Below are 23,069 nucleotides of genomic sequence, written 5' to 3'. Positions count from 1 at the left end.
CCAAGTTCAATTCCATTCCACGTGAGGTCTGCTGGAACAAAGAATATGCAGTTCTTGATCAATCAGTCATCACTGCAATATATACACAAATCTCTTTCTTGGTTTACTTAATCACACATAAGGTTCCCGTAGGCAGTTTTTCATCTTCATTTTTAGTTTCTTCTTCACATTAACATTTGATAAAAGGAGGAGGAAGTAATTGGTTGCCTAATCTTCACGATCTCAATAATAATAAGTAACAATATTCAATCTAGAATCTGCTAGAATAATTTTACCAATCAACCTTTTAAAAAATTATTTTTACCAATATATATATATATATATAAGAAACGCTATAAAAAGGCGTTGAAACCATGGAAGGTTGAAGTGTTTTGCAGCAGTCGCTTCTGTCATGATTGCTGCGTAATGGTAATGGTAATGGTAATGGGGCAATTACACTTTGCCACAATATGCAATTCCTCTCTCGGACGCTCCTTCCCTCTTTTCTTTTTTTCTTCTAAAAAAACCTAACAGTACTTAGTTTTCTTCAAGCAGTCGTCTCACCTTCGAGACTTGAGAATATTGCTAGTTATCTGTTTATTATATGATGATCCAAACTCGTTTTTTTTCCATATAAGTGAGATATAATAATTAATTTCATACAATATTGGGCTTTATACTTGCAAGCTTTCCGTGAGTTAACTACATTATTAGATTTTTCTACATGCAGGAGAGGAGTATTTGAATTTAAAAGAAATTGCTCGTGATATATCCATGGTGTTTATGTAGATGAATTGTTCAATATATCAAGAATCGAACTCCTCTATCTCACATAGAAGTAGGATTTATGAATAATTTTTATAGTGAATATCATATTTATACATGATTTTTACAACGAATCTCAAGAAGATGAAGAGCACAATTCCCAGGAAACTTAATAATAACAACAATAATAAATCATACAGCACGTCAGTGCCTGCAACAGTGCAAATATTTTTATATTCTATACAATAATGTAAGCCATTGCATTCACATGACAGGCACAGGCACAAGCACATCTTCCCTCCGCGTTGCCGCATAATTAAACGCGTAAAGGTGGCCCGTGCATTTGATATGGAGATGACGAAGATGCTGTTTTGTATTTATGATAGCCTCTCCTTTTCTTTTCTTTTTTCATGAGAGAAAATTCGTTTTTTTTTTGTTTTTTACTAAATTTTACATAGAATTTTGTTTTAAATCTTAGTTTTATAGAAGTTAAGATAACATATTTTCAATACTTGAATCTACTATTTATTTATTTATTTTATATGCAAAAATCAATCTTATTTTAAATCTATTTTTTTTTTAAATCATAACTAAAATAAATATTTTTTATTTGAAAAACAGGGAAAAAAAAAGAAGCAACGGTATATATGGGTAGATGATTGACTAGAAGCCACGTTTCTACCAACGTTTGTCAAGAAAAATCAGTCGTGGTAGATGATTGACATAATTCCGGCAAGACGTTAGAATATCCGGCTAGCATGATTTTCTTCTTCTTTGTGCGGTTAATTACGCTTAAAAAAAAAACAATAATTTCTTGATTACAAGTTAAAATTGGACCAGATATCACCATCTTAGAATGTTGTTCATGAGCTTGAAAGACTTCCATCTTTCTTGCTTGTCCGAGCATGAGAAAGTTGATTGTGAATGTTACAAGCATCATTGATTCATCTTGATTATCTATTGATGATGTTGCATTTCATCATATATATGTAGACAAATGTGAAAGGAATAATGATCATTTACCCACGACCTTGGTACAAAATTCAAAATGACCAACACATATAATTAGCATGCATCTAGATTCATGCATCTAGATCCTGAGCTAGCCTTCAAGTACTTGTTGAAATACATGACCTTCAATCCATGTCCCATAAGGTTCATGTGATTTACGTTTATGGGGAATTAATGAACCCTAGTTGTAACCATAGTTTTGAAAAATTGTGAGTTTTTTTTAGTATCAAATTATTTTTATGTGTTTTTTTTAATTATTTAGATGTGCTAATATAAAAAAAATATTATTTTGATGTGTTTTAAAATAAAAAACTTTAAAAAATAATATATACCACACTTTTAGATAAATTCTTAGTTTCCCACCTCCCACCCCTGTATATTATAATAACTCAAGCCTTAATTTCATTTGTGGTGTTTTAATATATTACTTAATTACATTGAATAAAGAATGTGATAATTTGGGTTGATAATAATAATAATTTTGTTGAATTAAAATAAATTAACTAGAAAGATCTAATTGAAAATGATAAAAGATAGTTCATGAGCATGCTAGAAATTGCTTAGGTTTCTATAAAAACCTATTTAAGAATGTACAATTCTCTCATGACTTAATAGAAAGTTCCATAAGTTTTTTTATAACCTAGCGTGAATAATCTCTTCAAATACAGAGAAAAACAAATTCAAATTTAAATTTAAGAGATTCTAATATGATAATATAAATCTAAACAGAAGTAAATTAAGGCTAATACCATTATAAATTGAACAAATTTAACCAGTAAAAAATATAATTAAAAAAATCTTTGAACTTCAACGATGTTATGAAAATCAGATCCACTTACCGCCTAGAAAAGGTATGGAAAAGTAAGGAGTAATATTAACTCGTTAGCAAGTGAGATAATAACATGTTAGATTACAAATGAGTAAGGGATGTAGTTTAACTATTTGGTTCTAAGTTTACTTTTTAGAGGTTATTAGTTTGAGTTTTATAAATTTTAGGATCACTAAAGATTTACATGGTCATTAACTTCAAAATCTATATAATTAGTTAAAATATGCACAAACTAATCCAGACATTCATATTAATTGAAAAAAAAACATTACATGGCATTTAATTTAATATCCAAAACTACAGTACTCAACTTTCTAAAAGAGCATTTGGAAACATGATTGTACTCGTGTTTTTAAAAAATTTAAATTTTTTAGTTAAAAATTATATATTTTTTATATATTTTAAAACATTTTAATGTGATAATTTTAAAAATAATTTTTTAAAAAATAAAAAATATTATTTTAATATAAAAATTATTTTAAAAAATAATTATAATCACGCACTGTAGTTACAGGGCCCTCCCTCCACCATGTCTGAATCCCAAGAGTCTCACGTTAATGGTTTGCCAGGCAAGTTGGCTCTCCTATGGACCTGCCTCCATAGATAAGCATTGATGAAGGTGCTTCCACATTCAAAGCTCATAATGTGTACATATAAATATAAATACATATGCTATGGCTTTTATGCAACTTTACCAAACAAATCCTTTAGAATTGACCCTAGGGACCCTTTTCCTGGACTTTCGGGGCTGGAGAGGTCTTGTTGAAGAGTCTATTTGTATTATTATAATTAATGTTTTTAAAATGATTTTTTATTTAGGAATATATTGGAATAGTTTTTTATTTTTAATATTAACATACTAGAATGATTGAAAACTACAAAAATAAAAATAAAATAAAATATATTTTGTTTAAAACCAACTACCAATGGGTTTTCAAGGCATTACAATTTTCATAGATGTAATTATTAATTAAGTTCGATGACGCTTGTCCTTGGAAAAGATATGGTGCCATGATTTCCAAGAACATGTTCTTCGAGTCATGTTGAATGCCCCATTAGAGGCTACTGGCTTGTTTTGAGCCAATGCCCGAGAGGAAAACAAGCGGTCATGTCAACTGTCAGCTTCATGATCTCTTACCACCTCGCAGAAATTTGGGAGTCTTGACCGTGAAAGGTCCTGTCCTCCGAAGTCTCATCATTTTGGTCTTGAATTTTTGCGTTTTCGCCGCCCATTGTAAATTTGTCGTCCCTTTTCTCACCCATGTTTTCCTTTTTCTATTTTTTCTCCTGTGAAGTCAGGATCCTTGCCTTGTGGAGTAGTTGCTTCGCGTTGAAGTCCACCATGTATTTTTTTTTTTGTATTTAAAATTATTATATATATATATATAGATTTTTTAGATGTATTCATGTAAAAAATAAATATTAAAAAATAAAAAATATATATTTTTATATATTTCTAAATAAAAAATATTTTAAAAAAAATATATATACACCAAAAAAAACATGTTAAATGTTAATCTTCCATATAGATGGGCATATGGATGGTTTTCAAAATGAAATTATACCTTAGAAATATATTTCCAATTTTGCAATCCATTGCTGACATGTGGTAATTTGAACCGAAGAGAAAAAAAAAGGGGTAAAGAACGACAAATAGAAAATGCAGTACTAGTTTTGGGGAACTAAACTTTGGCCGGGATTTTTTTTTACCGTACCAAGTTATTTTTAAATATTATTTCCCGGGTGCTCCTCTCAATCTTATCTCTAGAAACATTAAATTTTAAGCCAAGTAACTTCATATAAAAAAAAACAAGTTCATGTCATTTTCTTCACGGAATAATATTCATGTCATTTAAAATAAATTAAAATAATAAAAATAATAAGATTCATATTTATAATTACTTCATCATTAAGATTTTAATATTATATTAAATAATTATTTTAACTTAATAACTTAAACTGTTAAATAAGGTTTCATGATATAATTTATATTATTCTCTAACACACCCTTTAAGGAGTGAGCAAAAAAATTAAAAAACTAATTAAACCTATAAAACTAGAAAAAATTAACAAAAAAACTAAATTATGAAAAAAACCAATTAAAATTTTAAAAAAACTGACTAGTTCAATTTAGTTTTGATATTATAAGTTTGAAATTGAAAAAGCAAATCAATTTAGTTTTAGTATTATAAGTTTGAAATTGAAAAAGCAAACCAAACTAAACCCAAATCAAAAAAAGAAAAAAAACCGAGCTAGACCAGAAAAAACTGAATCAAACTAAAAAAATCAAGCCAAACCAATTTGAATCGATTTTTGTCCTAAAAACTAAATCAAAACCAATCGATTTGATAAAAATTAAAGTTTAGTTTGGATTATTTTTTTGATAAAAATTAAATTAAACTGAAAATAATTACCTATACACCCCTTCAAGTAAAATTTCTTTAGACTTGAAACTTGTACAAACCAATAATACTTTGTGCTTAATTTTTATCAAATAAATAAAGATAAAAATAAAGATAGTACAATTTAAACTTGTGACTACTTAATCATTAAAGTTCTAATACCATGTGAAAAAACCATCTTAACCCAATAGTTTAAACTATGAGATAAATTTTTAAAATATAATTTATATTATTCTTTAACATAACCCTCTACTTTATAATTTATTAGTTGAAAATACATCAAAATAATATATTTTTATTTTTTAAAATTGATTTTTAACTCCATCTCATCAAACTGATCTAAAAATATGAAAAAATTATTTTTTTTTAAAAATAATTTTAAAATATAAAGTTATGTTGAACGGTTTGCTTGGAACCAAAATATTCCATCACGAGAATGGTCAGCCATAGTTAATACCATTGAAGATAGCAGAAACCAGAACAAGCAATACTATCACCAACCTCCTACACCTGAAATCAAATTGCTCAATGATGGGCGTCCCATTCTAAACCGGACAAGACATCGGCCTCAAAATTGATTAGATTACATGCTATTCATAATCTTATTGCATCAAATAAATAAAAAATTGTCAATACCATGAAAAAATATCAACGATGTCCATCATACTATCCTTCCCTTGTCTACATTCCTCTTTTGTCTTTCCTTTTTATTTCTTTATAGCAAGATAATTGGAGATTACAACCAGACTAATTTCTACACTGTAAATTTTCAGGGAGTGATTGTTAAATGGTTTGAGTGTGGACCAGGCCAATCAAATTATCTGGATGCTCTAAACTAACCAGTTGTAACAAACGGATCTAGTGCAACTATCAATGTGATTTGTTGTGTCTAAATGGACCGAGCGGCTGAGTCTGTGACAATCTATCACACTCAAGCGACCCCCAAAACCTGCTTGGCTACAATATCTTCTGTGTTTCTCGTGCAGGAAAATCTGTGGATGCGTACCAATAGAATATCCGTGCTTTTTGCACAAGCAAGAACCTTAGGGCGATCGCACAGAAAAAACCAGGTGCTTGTCAGGCATGTAGATGCATGTCGAGTAGCAGGACTGCACCAAAAGTTGTCAAGCTCACATTATTGGCACGGTTCATATGTTGGATCCCGAGTACCTCCCTTCGGATACAGAAGGGAAACACCAAAGGTTGGTATCCAGAAGTAGAGGATGCTGATTGGATCATCCACCGTATGCAACAGATATTATAGAACTGAAGGTGTGTATTAATTCCTATCATGGTAAGAAGCAGGAACTTTCCCTGTCACAGATACGTGAAGGCAGAATTAAGTAATTTAGCGATTCTAATGAAACCAGAAAAGGAAAAATAAAACACGGTGTGCACTTCATGAAGCAAGGAAGCATAGATTCAGAGGTCAGAGGGGTGACAGGGTGTCGGATCTTCCATAATGTAACTAGTTAATGTTTTATTCCAGATAAGTGTTTCAGGGCGACATACCTTGAACCTCAATTAATGTCTGTGCGTGCGTGCTTGTGTGTCCATTTTTTTGTACAATTCACTTGTGTTAGGAAGCCCGTACTCACCAGCAACAGAAGCGGTCATGAGAAATAAGTATTTCTTCCCAAACTATCACCTCAGACATTTAATTGTCTTATATTTGAATGTTGCTCTTCCACAATAACCCTCATGCTAGGCTCCAATCAACCTAGTACCTGAGCACCCATGAGAAAGCAGTAAAGCATATCCATAAGTCTTTATCTTGTCTAAAGAACGTTATCATGACAAAAAATTCTAAAATTCATGATAAACAAGCTCTTTCGGATTAAACATTAAGTAGTCTTCACATATATTGAAGCATAACCACTGAATTGAGAGGTAACACAGTATTCCTCCTCAAATCCCTCTACCTGGGTAGGAGCTACTTTTTTTTTCTCACAAGGCACAGCTTAAATCATGTTCAATAATACCCCAAACAGTTTTCAGCTCCTAATTTCTTTCACACAAGTTCTCCCCATCACATTCAAACAAACTGGAATAGAATGGTTCAAAATACCAAAATTAACATGAAGAGGTTAAATTTAACGAGCAGGAATTTGAACTAACTAGTTGAAAAGGAAAAATTTGCATAGACAAACAAACAATATCACTAGAAAGTAGGGAAGCCATCACGCATACCTGAATTCTTCCTGGTTGCAATCATCATATTCTCCATGCCTTGTGCAGCTTCAATCATGCCTTGCGCATTGTAGGCTTGAATCATGGTAGCAAAGGTGATGCTGTCCGGCTTGCATTTTCTCCTTTCCATTCCCAGAAACAACTTAGACATCTTTTCTACATCACCTGCTCGACCATAGGCACTGATGACGCAGTTGAAGAATGGGGTATCTAGTATCACATCAGAGTTCTCCACCTGCCTCAGAATTGAATCAACCTTCATTACATGCCCAGCTTTACTGTAAGCACTAACAAGAGAACAGTAAGTGACGGTGTTAGGCTTAATTCCCAGATGTTTCATTTTGCTGAAGTATTCCTCCATGGTCTCAATATCCCCGGCCTTTCCAAATGTCTCAACGATAATATTATGAGTAACAATTGATGGAGAAAAGAACCTTTTCTCCATGAATTCCAAAACAGACCACATCTTGCCATGCATGCCTGCTTTCCCATATGATTTGATCAGGATATTGAACGTCTTAATATCTTGCCTTAGACCCATTAACTGAAATTCAGTGTACCACCTCTCCATCTTGTCTATCCGCCCACTGCTCCCATAAGCCCCAATGATGGAATTAAATGTAAAAAGATCTGGAACAGAGCTGCCACTTTCAATCATATCTGTCAATGTGCTCTCCATTTCTTCAAACATTTTAGCCTTACCGTATCCATCGATGATTGTGTTGTACGTAACAGTGCTGCATTCAATTCCTAGATATGACATCTCAGCAAGAATTCCTCGAATAAGGTCAAAACGATGGAGTTTAATGCAACAGTTTATAAGTATGGAATACGTATACACATCTGGTTTGCATTCAGAGATTGCTTTCATTTCAACAACAATAGAAAACGCCTTGTCAAGTTGACCACTTTTTCCATAAGCACTCACAAGAGCAGTGTAAACATCAATTGTAGGTTTGAGGCCATCAGACAGCATGACCTCAAAAAGCAAGCTGCCCTCCTCAGGTTGCCTGCACTTGCCAAGCATCATCAACAACTTGGTGTATGTCTTGGTTCTCGGCTCGTACCAGTGTTGCTTACGAAGAAGTTCAAAAATCTAAAAACCAGACACGGACTTTATTTTAGAATATATGCATGCATTCTAAACACAAACGTCAGTAATCATATCAATAAAATACCAGCAAGTTTCTAGACATTGCCAAATGTATTGCTTGGATTCAACAACCATCGTATAATGCCATGATCACGGAAAGTTAATCACTTTCTTGATAGACTAATGCACTTGTATAGCAATATCACTAATTCAAACTTGGTTCAGAGAACAAAAGCACACACGAACCACCATCGACATAACTCAAATGAAACATAACACAGCAGACCTTAAACCAAAATCAACATACTATAAAACATGAAAATAACTAAAAAACAATAAAAAGAACAAAACTTCAAAAAAAAAACCCACAAACCTTAAGAGCAGATTCCCATTGGTTTTCTTTTATAGCGTCGTCAAGAGCTTCTAGAACAGCTTTAGGCCACAGGTTATTATATTTCTTGGAGTTGGCTTTTTGTTCAATAGCTTTTATAGCAGCTTCAGTTCTTAGAATCCTAGACAACTCCTTCTTGGAATGTCTTTGAAGCCCAGTTGAAGTTGGGTCGGGGCACCATTTAGAGGATTGGATAGTAAGAAATTGTGGGTCTTGGTTTCCATTGGATCCTGTTAAGAGGTTTTTTGAAGGTGGGGTGGAGATTGGGAGTGACCAGCTCATGTTAGTGAAGGAAAGGGGTTGTGGCTGCAATGCGCCGGGAGTAGAGTTCAAGGAATTTGAGGCTTTAGATGTCTGGGTTACTGGTCAGGGACAGCTGGGGTTTTGAAATTTTATGAAGGTGTTCCTGAAGGAAGATAAGAGAGAAGTGAGCGCATTTTAGCAGAAGGTAACAAGCCAGAATCTAATTTAAGTGAAAGATAAGATAGATACAAATACAATTATTTTACACCAATTATCAATTTTATTTTATGCATTTTGATTTCTTTTATATTAGAGGTTAATTCTTGTTACTAAATTTATTTATTTATTTATTATAATTTATTCATAAAATATAATTTATTTATATAAAATATAAAAAGAAAAAAAATTCATAAAAACTATAATATTTTTTAAAATATTATAACATAAAAAAATTTAAAAGATCAATAACCATTTACGGGGGAAATAAAAGTTAAGTCAAACAGTTTAAAAACTAAAAAAGGGTTTTTAATTAATATTTAAATATTAAAAATCAATGAAAAAAAAAAGTTCGGCATTGAGTGCCTGCTTCGCCATCCACACCCCTGGTTAATTATTCAAAAAAAAAAAAAAACACCCAAATCTCTATGTCTAGAAATGTTTTTTTTTGAAGGAGCACCCGCCATTATTTTTTTATTTTTTTTTTACATGCGACCTAATCGCATTTATTAATCGGAAAATCAAAGTTTAATTTTCTATAAGTCTAAAATCTTTTTCTGACTCATTTTTAATTGAAAATAATTCAAAAACATTATAACAATCTTCATAAATTTATTTTCAATTTTAAAACACTAATAGATATATATATATATATATATATATATATATGATCCGCCTTTTTCCAGCATGCACTATCTTATTAAAATTCTTTAAAGAAGATAAATCTATTGATATGGAAATATGATCATTCAAATATTTTTTTCTTTTCTCAAAATTATTCGATGACCTTCTCTTTTGTATCTCAATATTCAGGGAGAGAAAGGTAAAGTTTGAGAGTTACTAAAAAAACATGAATCAAATAATAGAAAAGGTGAAATTTTAGGGATCTAACTAAGCTTCAAAATCTAACTTGGAACATTTTTGTTTTTTGTCAAGTCTAGTCCTCGTTCTGTCAATTTTTATTTTCAACGCCATTAAACTCTGATCTGGGAAATCAAAACCCAATCCATCTTTGAAAATCCTTAAAAACCAAGCACATGCGACACAATGCAAATCATAAGGAATGTAAACCAAAAAAAAAAACAACGTTAATGTGACTTAGAAGAATGAAACTGGAAGGAATAAAAACCCATTCTGCTTCGACTTGCACGCTGTTTTCCACCTGACTAGGTGGACCCTTTCTTTTCCTTCGTTCTCCTCTCGAATAAACCTGCGACGTATCTTTTCAATCTCGTTGCATGTAGCTTCAGGCAAGAGCGATGAATGCATTGGGTATAGAGGAACCGCGGATAGTGTGGGCTTGCATAACGTAATTCGTCCTGCGAGTGATAGATTCTTGGACTTTCAACTCGCCAGCTTCTGCTGCATTCTTTCCGATGTGTATCTATATGTTTGCTTGGTCACTCGTTGAAGCAAAAGCGGAACTCCTAAATATTTCCCTGGATCCTTTGTAACAGTAAAACCGCTAGATCCATTACCTTTAATGGATCTAGCTAGGGAGGAATTAACATTATTGGAAAAGCAAATCTTGGTTTTTTCTGCACTAACTTTTTGCCCCGAAGCATCGCAAAACAACTTTAGACAAACTGTAGCTTGCTTCAGCAAAGAGAAGCATGTCATCTACAAAAAAACAAACGAGATTTATTCGGACCCCCTTTTGCTATTGTGAAAGGCCTCCAAGCACCAGAACTGATTTCCTTACAAATGAGCTGGGACAGTCTTTCCATGCGCAACACAAATATACATGGAGAGTGGACCCCCCTGACGAATACCTCTTGAAGGATTGAAGCTTTCAGACGGCCTCCCATTCCATAGGACTCTTAGCGAAGAGGATTCAATAAACTGCATTACTAGACCCACCAGTCTTCTTGGGAGCCCCATATCTACTGAAGTGTCTCTGATAAAGTCCCGCCTCAATCTATCATATGCTCTCTCTAAATCCACTTTAATGGACATGATAACTTTCTTCCCTTTCAGATTACGCATAGAATGAACAACCTCTTGAGCCACCACCATGCTATCTGTTATTTGTCTTCCTGTAACAAAACTGCTCTGATACTAGCTAATCAGTTTAGGGATCAGATTCTCAAGCCGATTCACCAGAGTCTTGGTCAAAATTTTAGAGATAACATTGCAGAGGCCAAGGGGGCGGAACTGATGGGGCAACTCTGGTTTAGTAATCTTTGGTAACAATACCGGAGGAATGATTAACCCTCGACATCTCCACTTTACCTTCCACCGTATGTCCCACTATCCTCCATTGAGTCTGATAAAAGAATGCATTATACCAATATCATCATATGTTTGTAAGCTCTTTGAATAAAAGTAAATCATGTAATTTTTTTATTTTTATAATTTATGTACAATAAATTAAAAAAATTATATTCGCCCTATCAAATAATCTCAGCTCCGCCCTGCATCTGGCCCTGTGCTTTAAATGGTTTCATCTCAAACAGAGCTATCTTAATCTCCTCGTCTGAAATTTGACTAATCATCTGATTTATCTGGAACTGCTCTATCACTGGAAATATTCCTCGAATTGGAAAACTATAGCTTGTACTATCCTTCTTAGAGAACAGTTTCCAATAAGAAGTCATTGCCATCCGTTTCAGAGTCTCCTCGTCCCAAACCCACCGGTGACTGTTGTCCTACAGCGCTTTTAATCTTATTCTTCTGTTGTCATGTCACAGTTTTAGTATGGAAATACGAGTTCTTATCTCCCGCGGAAATTCATTGGCATCTAGATTTTTGACGCCACAGAAATCCTTTGGCACCCAGAGCTTCCATCTATTTGCATACAAGATAGTTACCATTTCTTCAGAGAGAAGTCTTGAGATCTCCACACTTTTTTATTTTTTTTCCTATGATTGGGATGTTTGAGTTTATCCATTCTAGATAAATTTGATACAACTGAGGTACATAATTATAACCTTTAGGCTACGTGCAATAAATATCATTTGTCGAACCCAGTGTGGTCCGCAAAACATTGGCAGTGCAAGGTTTTAAGTTTGGATATCCTATAGAGCACATAAATTCATATATTTTACTAAAATCAACAATCAATAGCACTTGATCTCGAGATCACCATGGGAAGCAAAGCTTGAGCCCAGTTGAAAGCAATGAGTAAATTCCATGTCTTCTCCGTTCATTATCCAGAAGTGCTCATTTGCATGAATAATAAAGCAGTAGAATACAGTTTATAATAATTCCATTTATCATAAACTAGTTTCTAGGACGGGCTTTAAAGAGAGCTGGAAGGCCACAGAATCAGAGGATAATTAGAATTTGCTGGGAACGGGAAGGGATTCATTCACAGGCTTTGAATTTCGAAAGCCAATTTGAAAGATCACATAACCAAGAGAGCAACTAATTTTATCATATAATTACAAACTCGCCCCCTCTCTTAAATGTCCCGAGGAGTGCATGGAGCGAGGGTTTGTGCAGGCTAGGAAATATTCGGAAGAAAATATTATTGTATCCGTCTCCAAGATATTGTTCACCTTTTATTTTGAGATATCCCAAAACTACTATCTATTATCGAAAGGTTATATTATTAATCACCTGGTTTTACTATTATACCCCTAATTATAACTTAGTTTAATTATTTCACTCGAATTTCTGTCTGTTGTTTTGATTCAAATGAAGGGTATTAATACAAAATAATTTAAAAATGTTTAATTAATTACACCTTTTTTAATTTGCGTGGAAGGTCAGATGAAATAATACATTTAGAATGGAGGTAGTATTTTTTATTATAAAAACAAGAATTCTTCATCCCAGGACAATCTTTAATTTATTTTAGATAACTCTATCATGTTTTTCTTTCTTCTATTTTTTTTTCTCATTTCCAAATTCCATTTGGAATCTTATCCATTTTGATCTTATTTTTTTAATTAATATTTATTTGACTTTTGATATTTTTAAAGTTTGAATTTTTTTTTCAATTTGATCTTTTTATTTGATTTGATCCCTAAAATTGCTCTATTTATATGCTTTATACTTTTCATGATTATTATTTTTTTATGATTTCATCCCTTTTAATTTTATTGTATTTATTTTTTAATTTATTTTTTTCCTCATTCTTTTGATTGTTATATTCTTATTATTTTCTTGATTTATTTATTTCTTAATTTCATCCCTCAAAATTTTATTTTATTTGGTTTTTTATCAAGTTCTGGTCTTTATTCTTTCAATAACTTCTTTTTATTCTCTTTTTAGGTTTTTTTTTTTAATTTAACCCTTAATTATTTTGTTTCATTTTTTATACCACGTTTTTACCTTTAACATTGAGTTATTAGGGCTCTCACTTTACAATTTTCTTTTGTATTTTACAGGTTATTTTGGTCTCGTGTACTAAGCTGTGGGTTAGTTAATTTAACCATAATAGTCTCGGATTATTGAATATACATTTTTAGCATGTCGCGGGCCAGCAATCTGGTAATTACAATAAGCTGATAGCCATTGATGATTACTAAACCGAAAACTTCTGCAGGTTTGAATGATGGGCCGAAGACCTAGAATTGGGATTTACTCACGGCTGTCATTTGCATTTCTTGGGTATAAATCTGCTAGGATAGCGGGCTGGAATTTAGCAAACGCCGAAAGCCCTCCGGTTTTGAGTTCGAATGCCCCAGATCTCTTAGAATTAAGAATGAGATTCAATATGCGATTTATTTTATCCTTCCAAGGGATTTCAATGACCCAAATCCAGAAACAAACGACCACGTTTAGCCAGTACATTACAAAATGGGCCCCCAGATCATTGAAATTAGCAGCTAGAATTTGTCACTCTGACATGCTAGCATGTCATCCGTCAATTTACCAAGTATGATCAGAATTTTAATTTGTTCAATAAATTTAAATGATATTAAACTCAAACTCAATTGTCAAATTTAACATGATAATTAAGTTTTTTTTTAACAGATTCAGTAAAGATCTTGAAATCTAAACCACTTAACAGCCTTTAAAAATTAGGCTTACAAGTGAAGAAAAGTCTTAGAAAACCTTAAATATCAATACATTGCTCGAGGGACATTAAATATGTTTATAAATTCAACTTGAATACGTGAAAACGGACAATATCCCCCCCAAAAAAAAACATTATAAAATCATGCGTGCATGTATAGATTGAAAAAATAGCATCCAATTTCGTGATTTAGTGATCTTAATAAGAATTTTTTTGTTTCTAGGCTCTAGGTTTGAATTTTTATATATTATTTTTATGATATTTTACTTATTTATTGAGTTTGTAAAATATTTAATAAATTTAAAAATTAATTATAATATAGTTTAAGTTATGTATAAAAAAATCACATTAAATTTTTGGAATAACAAACAAAGTCGCTGGAATAACCAGGATTTCAATTACTGGACATCTATGAATATTTTCTGTACAACCTTGAGCTACCTTTAATTTTGGAAACTATTTATTTTGGATTAAAATTATTGGAGCTAAATATTTTCTGTGCAAATTGGAAGATTCCTTGAAAAATCCGACCCTCCTCGTTTTCACGATGGAAAAAAAATCCAGCTGCATTCGATACTCGACGCCGACGGGGATGGAAAAATCAAAACTCGATTCTAAACCGTCAGCCTTGATTGTTAATCTTTTGACCCTCGCAGCCTAGAACTCGAAGGACTTGTAGTCCAGTGGAGAATGATGTAATTATAACGTGTTCATATAGGGCGTAGAGTAGGTGGTGACCTTAATCACTACAAATTTTCAACTTGGACGAATGGGATTCTTATGAATTTTAATGTTCATATTGCTTGTACAACAATTTTTTACGCCGTTGAATAAATAAAAATTAATACAAATAAAGTTTCCCATCAGTACAAGTTAAGTCTAAAGAAAATTTAAAATATAATAATATTTTTTTAAAGTATTTTAAATTAATATATTCAAATAATATATTTTTTATTTTTTAAAAATTAGTTTTAAAATCAATATATCAAAAGCATTAATAAACAAAAAAAAATATTTTTATAATAAAACATAATTAAAAAAATTTTAAATTTCACCTTAATATTTATATTCAGGTTAGGTTACCCTGTTTGAAAATATAATTATATTTATTTTTTATTTAAAAATTTATTAAAATAATATTTTTTTTATTTTTAAAAAATTATTTTTTATATTAGTACATGATTTAAAAATATTAACATATAATTTAAAATATCAAAAAAATAATTTTTTTTAAAAATATTTTTTAACAACCGGGCGATCTAGTGATGGTAGAGAACGAAGCGTATATGTATGGAAACATTTTCCTTCACGAAACGGGTTCGGATTGGTTGGAGTTTGCGCCAAGCCCTCAAGTGCCAGGAATTTTTTTAATTCGAGGGGATCATCAGTCCTGACCGCTCGAGACTTGAAGTATTATTAGTTTTTTAATCGGAAAGATCCCAGAGGCCCAGAACAATTCCATTCAAATGGGAGACCGAGACAATTCCCTTCAGTAATCGACCAGGGGAGGTTTCATCTGATATGCTTTTGTTCCGAGCAGGCAAGTAATAAAGCCTGTTCTGCTTTTTTCAGTTGATTTTTTCACTTAAAGTCAAATCTATTTTTCACATCTAATAAAACAGGTATTCATATTAGAACCAGAACTCGAAGATTATAATCTAATTGTTTTTAAATGGTGTTGAAATTACAAAAAATTACTAATTTATTATTTTTAATGTGAAGTGATAAGTAAAATAATCAATTGATGGTAGTAACTAAATCATTTTATACTATCTTTAAAACTTAAAAACCAGGAGTGGTGAGAATCCCGAGGAGGTTCCCTGTAAAAAAAGTACTCAGATTTCCTTCCACATGCATAGAATAGAGGGTTATCACCGTTGATTTTTACCTTGTTGCCTAAAAGGGGGTTTCTTCGCCCTCGATATTCGAGCGGAAATGTATGATAGATATTATTTATTTCACTCCGAGCGCATTCCCAGACCGTCAAGTGCTGTTATAATGTTGAGTTTCTGTGGAGTCTGACACGGAAATAAAAATAAATAGAGAAAATAATACGGTATAAAAAATATTTTAAAAAATAAAACATTTTGAAGAGTAGCGAGTCGTGTGTGCCTTTAACTATTTTTTTAATTATATATAGCTAGCACAGTTTACAGTTAAAAAAATAGAAAGAGAGAGAAAAAAAACCTTTGAATGGTATTAAAATTAAAATTTTAATTATAATATTATTAATATTATTAAAAATATCTCAATAAAATAAATTTAATAATATTAAAAAAATCACTAATATTAAATAGTGCAGCACATATGAAATATCTAAAAAGAATCAGGCTCACTTGCTTTCGAATAATTTTCTTAGCCTGCTAGTGTTACTATTTAAAATTTTTTTATATTATTAAATTTATTATATCAAGATTTTTCTAATAATATAAATAATGTTATCATCAAAACTTCAATGTGTTCATATTGTTTTTTAATTTTTCTTTTGTCTTCTTATTATATCTAAAGAAAAAGGAGAGAAAAATAAAAAAATAAGGTATATTAAAGCTTTAATGATATTATTGTCAATATTATTAAAAAATATTAAAAATATAAATTTAATTATATTAGAGAATACTATTAATTATTACTGAAATGAAACATTTTAGTTGTCAAAAATTAAGTGAGCTTGCTTATCTTTTGAGCAGCCTTTGTAACCTATTTTATTTATTGTTGATAATTTATTTTTTTAATGTTGCTATTTTTGTTTTGTCAATATATTACCGATCAAACGGGTGATTTTATTATAGAGGTTTTGATATACCTCATGTATTTTATTTATTTTCATTCTCTCCCTCCTTTTTTTTTTGTTTTTTATTGAAAACTGTGCGGTGCATTTTATAGTCTGAGAGAATAGTTAGTGACCCGTGATTCGTCAGTCGCCCTATGTTGTCTGTAGCGTTCTAGATTGTGCTCTTCTTTTAAGGATGCTGTCACAGTGTGTTGTTTTTTCAAAAAAGATTTTTACTATGGTAGACTTAGAAAAAGCTCTTATAATGTGGCGGTGATCTTGGATTTTCTCTGCTTTTGGTGAGCAAACCTTTTCTCGTTTTTCTCGCTGTTCACAAAAGAGAAAGATGGGTGTTGGTAGATATTTAAAATATGATAATGGTTGTGGTTGAATGTATTTTTTATTTTAAAATATTTTTTAGTTTTTTAAAAATTATTTTTAAATATTAATTTATTAAAGTAATTTAAAAAGATAAAAAATTATTTTTTTTAAAAAAACACATGTGTTTTTTAAAAGACGTAGATAAAAAATTAATTTTTTTTAAAAAACACATGTGTTTTTTAAAAGACGTAGTGTCGTAGTGGCTTCGTTTTATTGTGAAAGGGTAGCATGAGGTTCGTGATTATGGAGGATAACGATGACGTATTTTAAATAATTGTGTTCAATTGTGGAGATGTTCGTGGTTTGATGTTTGCAAATCCACTCTGAGTTCGTAATTGTGAACAGAGCGGGAGAGAATTTTTATTACTAAAATTATTATTTCGATGACGAAAGAGATTTTTTTTCTTTTACTGCTTTTTTTTAATAAAAAAAATAGGATGAAATTGTACGTCAAAAGATGGTTCTTTTTAAACATTTTCAGCTTGAATTTTAGAATAATTTATTATTATAAATATATTTTATTGAGATAATAGGTATGCGCACCCTTTAAATTGTCAGAACAACTAAATTAGTCGATTGATTAATATAAAAAATATTTAATTTTAATTAATGTATAAACTGATATGAGAAAAAAATAACAAACATATCTTTATTTACGCAAATTGGAGGGATTGATTTGCAATCAAATCTTTCTTTCTCCCATCCATCTTTGATGAGGCGGTGACCACCCAGAGGGTCATTGGCGCGTGACGTCAATCTTGCAGCCAGGAGACTAACAAGACATGGAGAGATTTTGTAATTAGCATAAAGCTCAGGGGCATCAATGAACGACGATGCAACCATTGACCTCCTTACAACCGGAGTCACGGGTCACCACGCGGCGAACGGTACGCGAACATTCAAGGAAAAAACGCGGTTTTCCCACCTCCTTGGAAGGCAATTGCAACTAAGCCCTTTATCTTTTCTCTATTTATCACCATCGTTTTCTTTTCTTTTTTTGGAAAATGGAAAAATTAAAATTGCAAGCGTCAAGATATAAATGATCAATAAGGAGTGCACACGTGTCCTTGCACGTTTTGGTTATGTACATAGCGTGGCTCTACGCATGACAAGCACATTTTTTATTTAGCGATGTTTCAATTGACGGATATAATTATATAGTAAATCGAATCCCTCTACTATAAAGAGTTTCAATTTGACCCCTGTAGGTAAAAGTAAACATCTTTGGTCACGTAAAAGGATATTTCTTAAAAAATAGTTAATTATAATTTAATCATGTAGTTTATCAAAATAAATGAATTAACTGTCATGGTACAAAAAAATAAACAGGTTTTTTTTAATCAATATATTTACTATGACATGGGACATCTCAAGGAGCTCATTGTAATTAATAATGGTTAAAATAAAATAAAAATTATTATTTAATTTTATAGTAATTAGCAGTCCTTTTATTTTATTTCATGATACTAATCAAACAAAATTTTAATACATAATAGTAAAACAAAAATCAATATCATGCACACAAAGTCAACAAACATAAATTTAATTTTGCGACGAGACCAACCCATCTTGTGAAGGTATTGATTCAAACCTTCTCATACCTTGAAATATAAATTTCCGGCGGCTTCTTATTCTCGTGGTTATCACGCAACCCAACACATAAAATATCACACCATAATATATACAAAAATTGATAATATTTTGTCCAAAATTCCGTCTATCTTAAGCTTTTTATTGCGTGCCTCATGCCATTCTATAGTGTTGGGGTTATTGTCAAAATAAAAAATAAAACTCGTGGAAAATTTTTATATTATTATACATGAAGATTTTGAATTTGAAGATTTGATGGTCAAAAGATCAATTGATTGTTTCCTTGATTGAGCATGTATAATCTCTTCCTTTCTTTCTTGATCATATATAATTTGTGATTAAAACTATATTTTTAAAAATGTTTGCTATAATTTTTTTGGAATATAATGTATATTTATTATTCTTTCTTGTTTATGTAATCTTCAATTTGATCATTCACCATCTTAATCTCGTTTTCTTCTTTGCTCAATATCACTCCACTCCTTGATTTTTTTTTTGTTTATTATTTATTATTTTTGTATTATAAAAGAATTACACAAAATAAAATAAATGAAAGTGTCAAAAATAATGAATGACTAAAAATGGACTAAATCACACCAATCTTAAAGGAAAAAAAAATCAAAATGGATTGGAAATTGGGATAAAAATGGGTCATGACATGGACAGTGCATAATCTACGCACCTTTTTTATATTTTTAAATTGGAATATAAAAAATTAAAATAATCAAGGCATAAAATAGACAACAATGATTAATTAAGCTATGAATATATTTAAAAATATAGTAATTAAATATATGAATTTCGAAGGTGATTTCTATAATTACATGAAGGAGTTGCAGACTATTGTATTTTTTTTTGTCCTATAATAACTTATTTTCTTGCTCCATAATTTAACTAATTATTCTGTGACTACACCAACTACAAAAATTGTAACTGAATTAAAACTCAAACTCGTGAAAAAATAAATGCTATGCACTTTATACTAAGTAAACTACGCATTAAAGAAGGGTATTTCAAAACAAAAACCGAAAAATAAATTCACATATATTAACATGGATATAAAAATAAAAAACAAATTCAAGTAACAAATGAATTATTATTTTTTATATTTTATAAGCGATATCCTAGTACAATGCACAGCAATTATTCATTTATCATGAGTTGATTTACAGACAATAAACGCAATTAATGTACAAAACAATTACGAGGAAAATAGAATGATTTAGAAAATATATTAAATACTATAAAGTTGTGTATTAAACAATTTTATTACCCGGACAGCAACATCAAGGACAACATCCAGTTATAGTTTTTTCTTAATATTCCAAAAAATCCTGGTCGAAACAACAACGAAAATAATGTGCTTGCCTGTAACATTTTTAATTATTTTATTCCATGATAGAAACGTATAAAAAAGGACTAAGAAGAAAAGTAAGCTACCGATAATAGAATTTCCTAGAATGCGAGGGCACATTATGCAAATAGGTACATTTACGGTTTACCTAACAAAATAAATATGAAAGATGTGAAATTAATTAGGAAACAAAGCATAAAATATATTGTAATATTACATTTGAAAGGGAAGTCCAGCTAGACATAGACAAAAACCAGCCAATATATATATATTCAACAAGCCTTATTTCTAACCTAAACACAAACCTAGCTACCTCTCCCGTTTCATGGGTTCTCACGTTTGGTGGGACGTTTTCTAGCAACTCATCTTCTGCTTCGTTTTCCTTTTCTAGTCTCTCTCTCTCTCTGTGTTTCTTTTGCTAGCAAATAATATTTTCGAGAGAGAGACTTGGGAATATACACATACAAGATCTGAATATGGGGGGAAAGTATATGGAGATGTTTCGAATAGCCGCAAGATTTCATTCTCATTGCCCACAAACTGCTCGCGTGTACTACCATCCGCCGCCTAACGCTGACGACCACCACAACAACCACCCCCATCCCCACCAACACGGATGCGGCTGCGGCGGCGCCACTAGCAGCGCCAGCAATCCAGAGGCAGTCACGAGGGTACTGGACGTAAGAGAGCTCATTCTCAATTCTATTTGACAGCGACGAACAGATAAGGGAAGATAGTTAATGTTCTGCAGAAAAAATCTGTTGAATCTTTTATTTTACTGAACCCAGAAGATGCTTTCATCTTCCATTCTGAAATCCCAAGCGTGTTTGTTCTTTAAATAATGAATATTCTTTCCTACTTATATTTCTAATGGATTAATATTTTTATCTATGTGGTGATGCTCTTAGGTTGGCTATTCGTTAACAAAAATAAAATCCATGGTTTTTTTTTTATAGCTTATCAGAGACAAGATCCATTATGTTCTAGTAAAAAGGTTGATGATTAAGGGGAGATCGAGAAGTAGGTCAACAACTTGTTGGGTGTCCAGAAATACTGTGATATCTCTTTAATTTACACGAGAACATGCACCTCAAATGGCTGAACAAAACTACAAGCTGGGGTCTTTTTCATAAGATCTGGGTCCTCTCTGGTGGAATATTCGAGATTTTCTTTTGATTCCATTTATGACCACCCCCATCCCCCCTAAAAAAAACAAAGGAAACGCAAACCAGACAGACAGCCTTAAATGAGTAGCGTGGTGTCTTAATTAACAAATTAAGAATGCGTCATGACCTGGTTAAAAATGGGAGGTCGTCGTGGGTGGAAGTTATCAATGGCTCCTGATGAATTCTCAAGAATCGCAGAAACGTTTCTCAGAATTCAACGAGATTTCCAAATGAAATTTGAACACGAAGGGTTTACTTGATGCTGGCAACATCATCATAACAGATCATAAATTTTCTTCGATGGACAGTTACAGGGGTGTTTTTCTTCATATATTTCTTGGAACTAGACACTTAACATCAAAAAATAAAATAATCGAGAATCCTGAGTGGTTGGCCGAGCCGCTAAAGTAGCTAAAGTGATGGCAAATCCAGTAAAAAAAAAAAAAATTCATTTGCAAGACTCGGTCAATTGAACCAAGCGATCGTCCAATTAGAAATAATAAAAGAACGCATACGTCATTAAAAAGAGTTCTAGTACACGAATATATTAACATTTTTATTTACCTATCCGTGATCATCAAGGCAATTCTGTAAGAGCAAGAGTGCCTTCCTTTGAAAGTACACGTTGTCTTTTCTTCCCCCACCTGCCAAACATCGGCGAAGATTCGCAAGCCTGCCTGCCACGCATGACCAGAATCTTTGATAGTTCCCTTGCGTCGCTTATGCCATAGCTTTCCCGAATAATGTTTTCGCTTTTTGTCGCTGGTGAATTCGTTCGTTCAAAAGGAATAAGAGGGTAGCAACTCATGCTATGTGGTGTTGAGTATTTGCAAATTAAATTTATACTTTTGATTACACGCACTTCGATCATTTAAATATTATGGTTTTCAATAATTACATAAAATTATATATTTTTAGCCCAAACTTTTTATTACTATATTAACTTATTGTTTATTTTAATATTGTATATTAATTACACGAATTTGTGGGGATTTTGAATTTCTAAGCAGCACTGGCCCCCTAAAGGCGACTAGGCAAACGCTTTTTGTTTGATTCTCCCTCACTGATAATTGTGCCGGTTTGTTGTTATTGTGTTTTTCAGCTGTACTTTAAAACTATATTTATTTTGAAAAAAATATTAAATTTATATATTTTTAGTATTTTTTATTATTTAAAAGTATTTTAATATATTTTAAAATAAAAAATATTTTCAGAAATCACTGTGAATTTTAAACCCTAAAGTCAGAACCCAAGTTGCAGCTTATAATTGTTTCTTTACTTGCATTTTCGTCTGAACGCTTTCTTCAATTTCTCTTTTGTGCAGGGTTTAATTAATTTCAAAGTCATCAAAGATTTTCCGTAAGGATTTATTCATAGCTCTACATAAATGGGAAAAGATTTAATGGATAACATCGCTTGCGAGGTAAAGGAATTATCAACCCCCCTTGATTACTTATGAGATTAATTTATGGGTTTTTTTTAAAAAAAAAATCTCACAATTGTTCTTCTTTATTTATTTTTTCTTTTAGTTTGATCCTCTTTTTATTTGTCTTAGGTGTTATTTAGACTCCGTTTGTTTGAGGAAAGTTATTTTCATTTGGAAAGTGAATTCCTGAAAAGTGAATTGTTTTTTGATATTTGGTAGTATTATAAAAAATAAACTGGAAAATACTTTCTAGCATTTGGTTATATTATAAAAAATAAACTGGAAAATAACTTATTA

General features: G+C 31.4%; 1 protein-coding gene across 1 annotated transcript; it reads right to left on the bottom strand.

Moving 5' to 3' along the window:
• Nucleotides 1-5,511: 5,511 nt before the first annotated feature.
• LOC105126338 (LOW protein: PPR containing protein) lies at nt 5,512-9,112 on the bottom strand. Its single transcript, XM_011027172.1, has 4 exons — nt 8,643-9,112; nt 7,177-8,272; nt 6,585-6,713; nt 5,512-6,300 (listed from the first exon to the last, which is right to left on the bottom strand). The coding sequence occupies exons 1-3, from the start codon at nt 8,940-8,942 to the stop codon at nt 6,691-6,693; spliced, it is 1,419 nt and encodes a 472-aa protein (XP_011025474.1). The 5' UTR covers nt 8,943-9,112; the 3' UTR covers nt 5,512-6,300; nt 6,585-6,690.
• Between the last annotated feature and the right edge of the window lie 13,957 nt (nt 9,113-23,069).

Source organism: Populus euphratica, unplaced genomic scaffold (assembly GCF_000495115.2).
Source record: "Populus euphratica unplaced genomic scaffold, PopEup_1.0 scaffold78.1, whole genome shotgun sequence".
Taxonomy (NCBI): domain Eukaryota; kingdom Viridiplantae; phylum Streptophyta; class Magnoliopsida; order Malpighiales; family Salicaceae; genus Populus; species Populus euphratica.
Note: the sequence above shows the minus strand (reverse complement) of the source record. Positions and strands in the feature narration are given on the sequence as shown.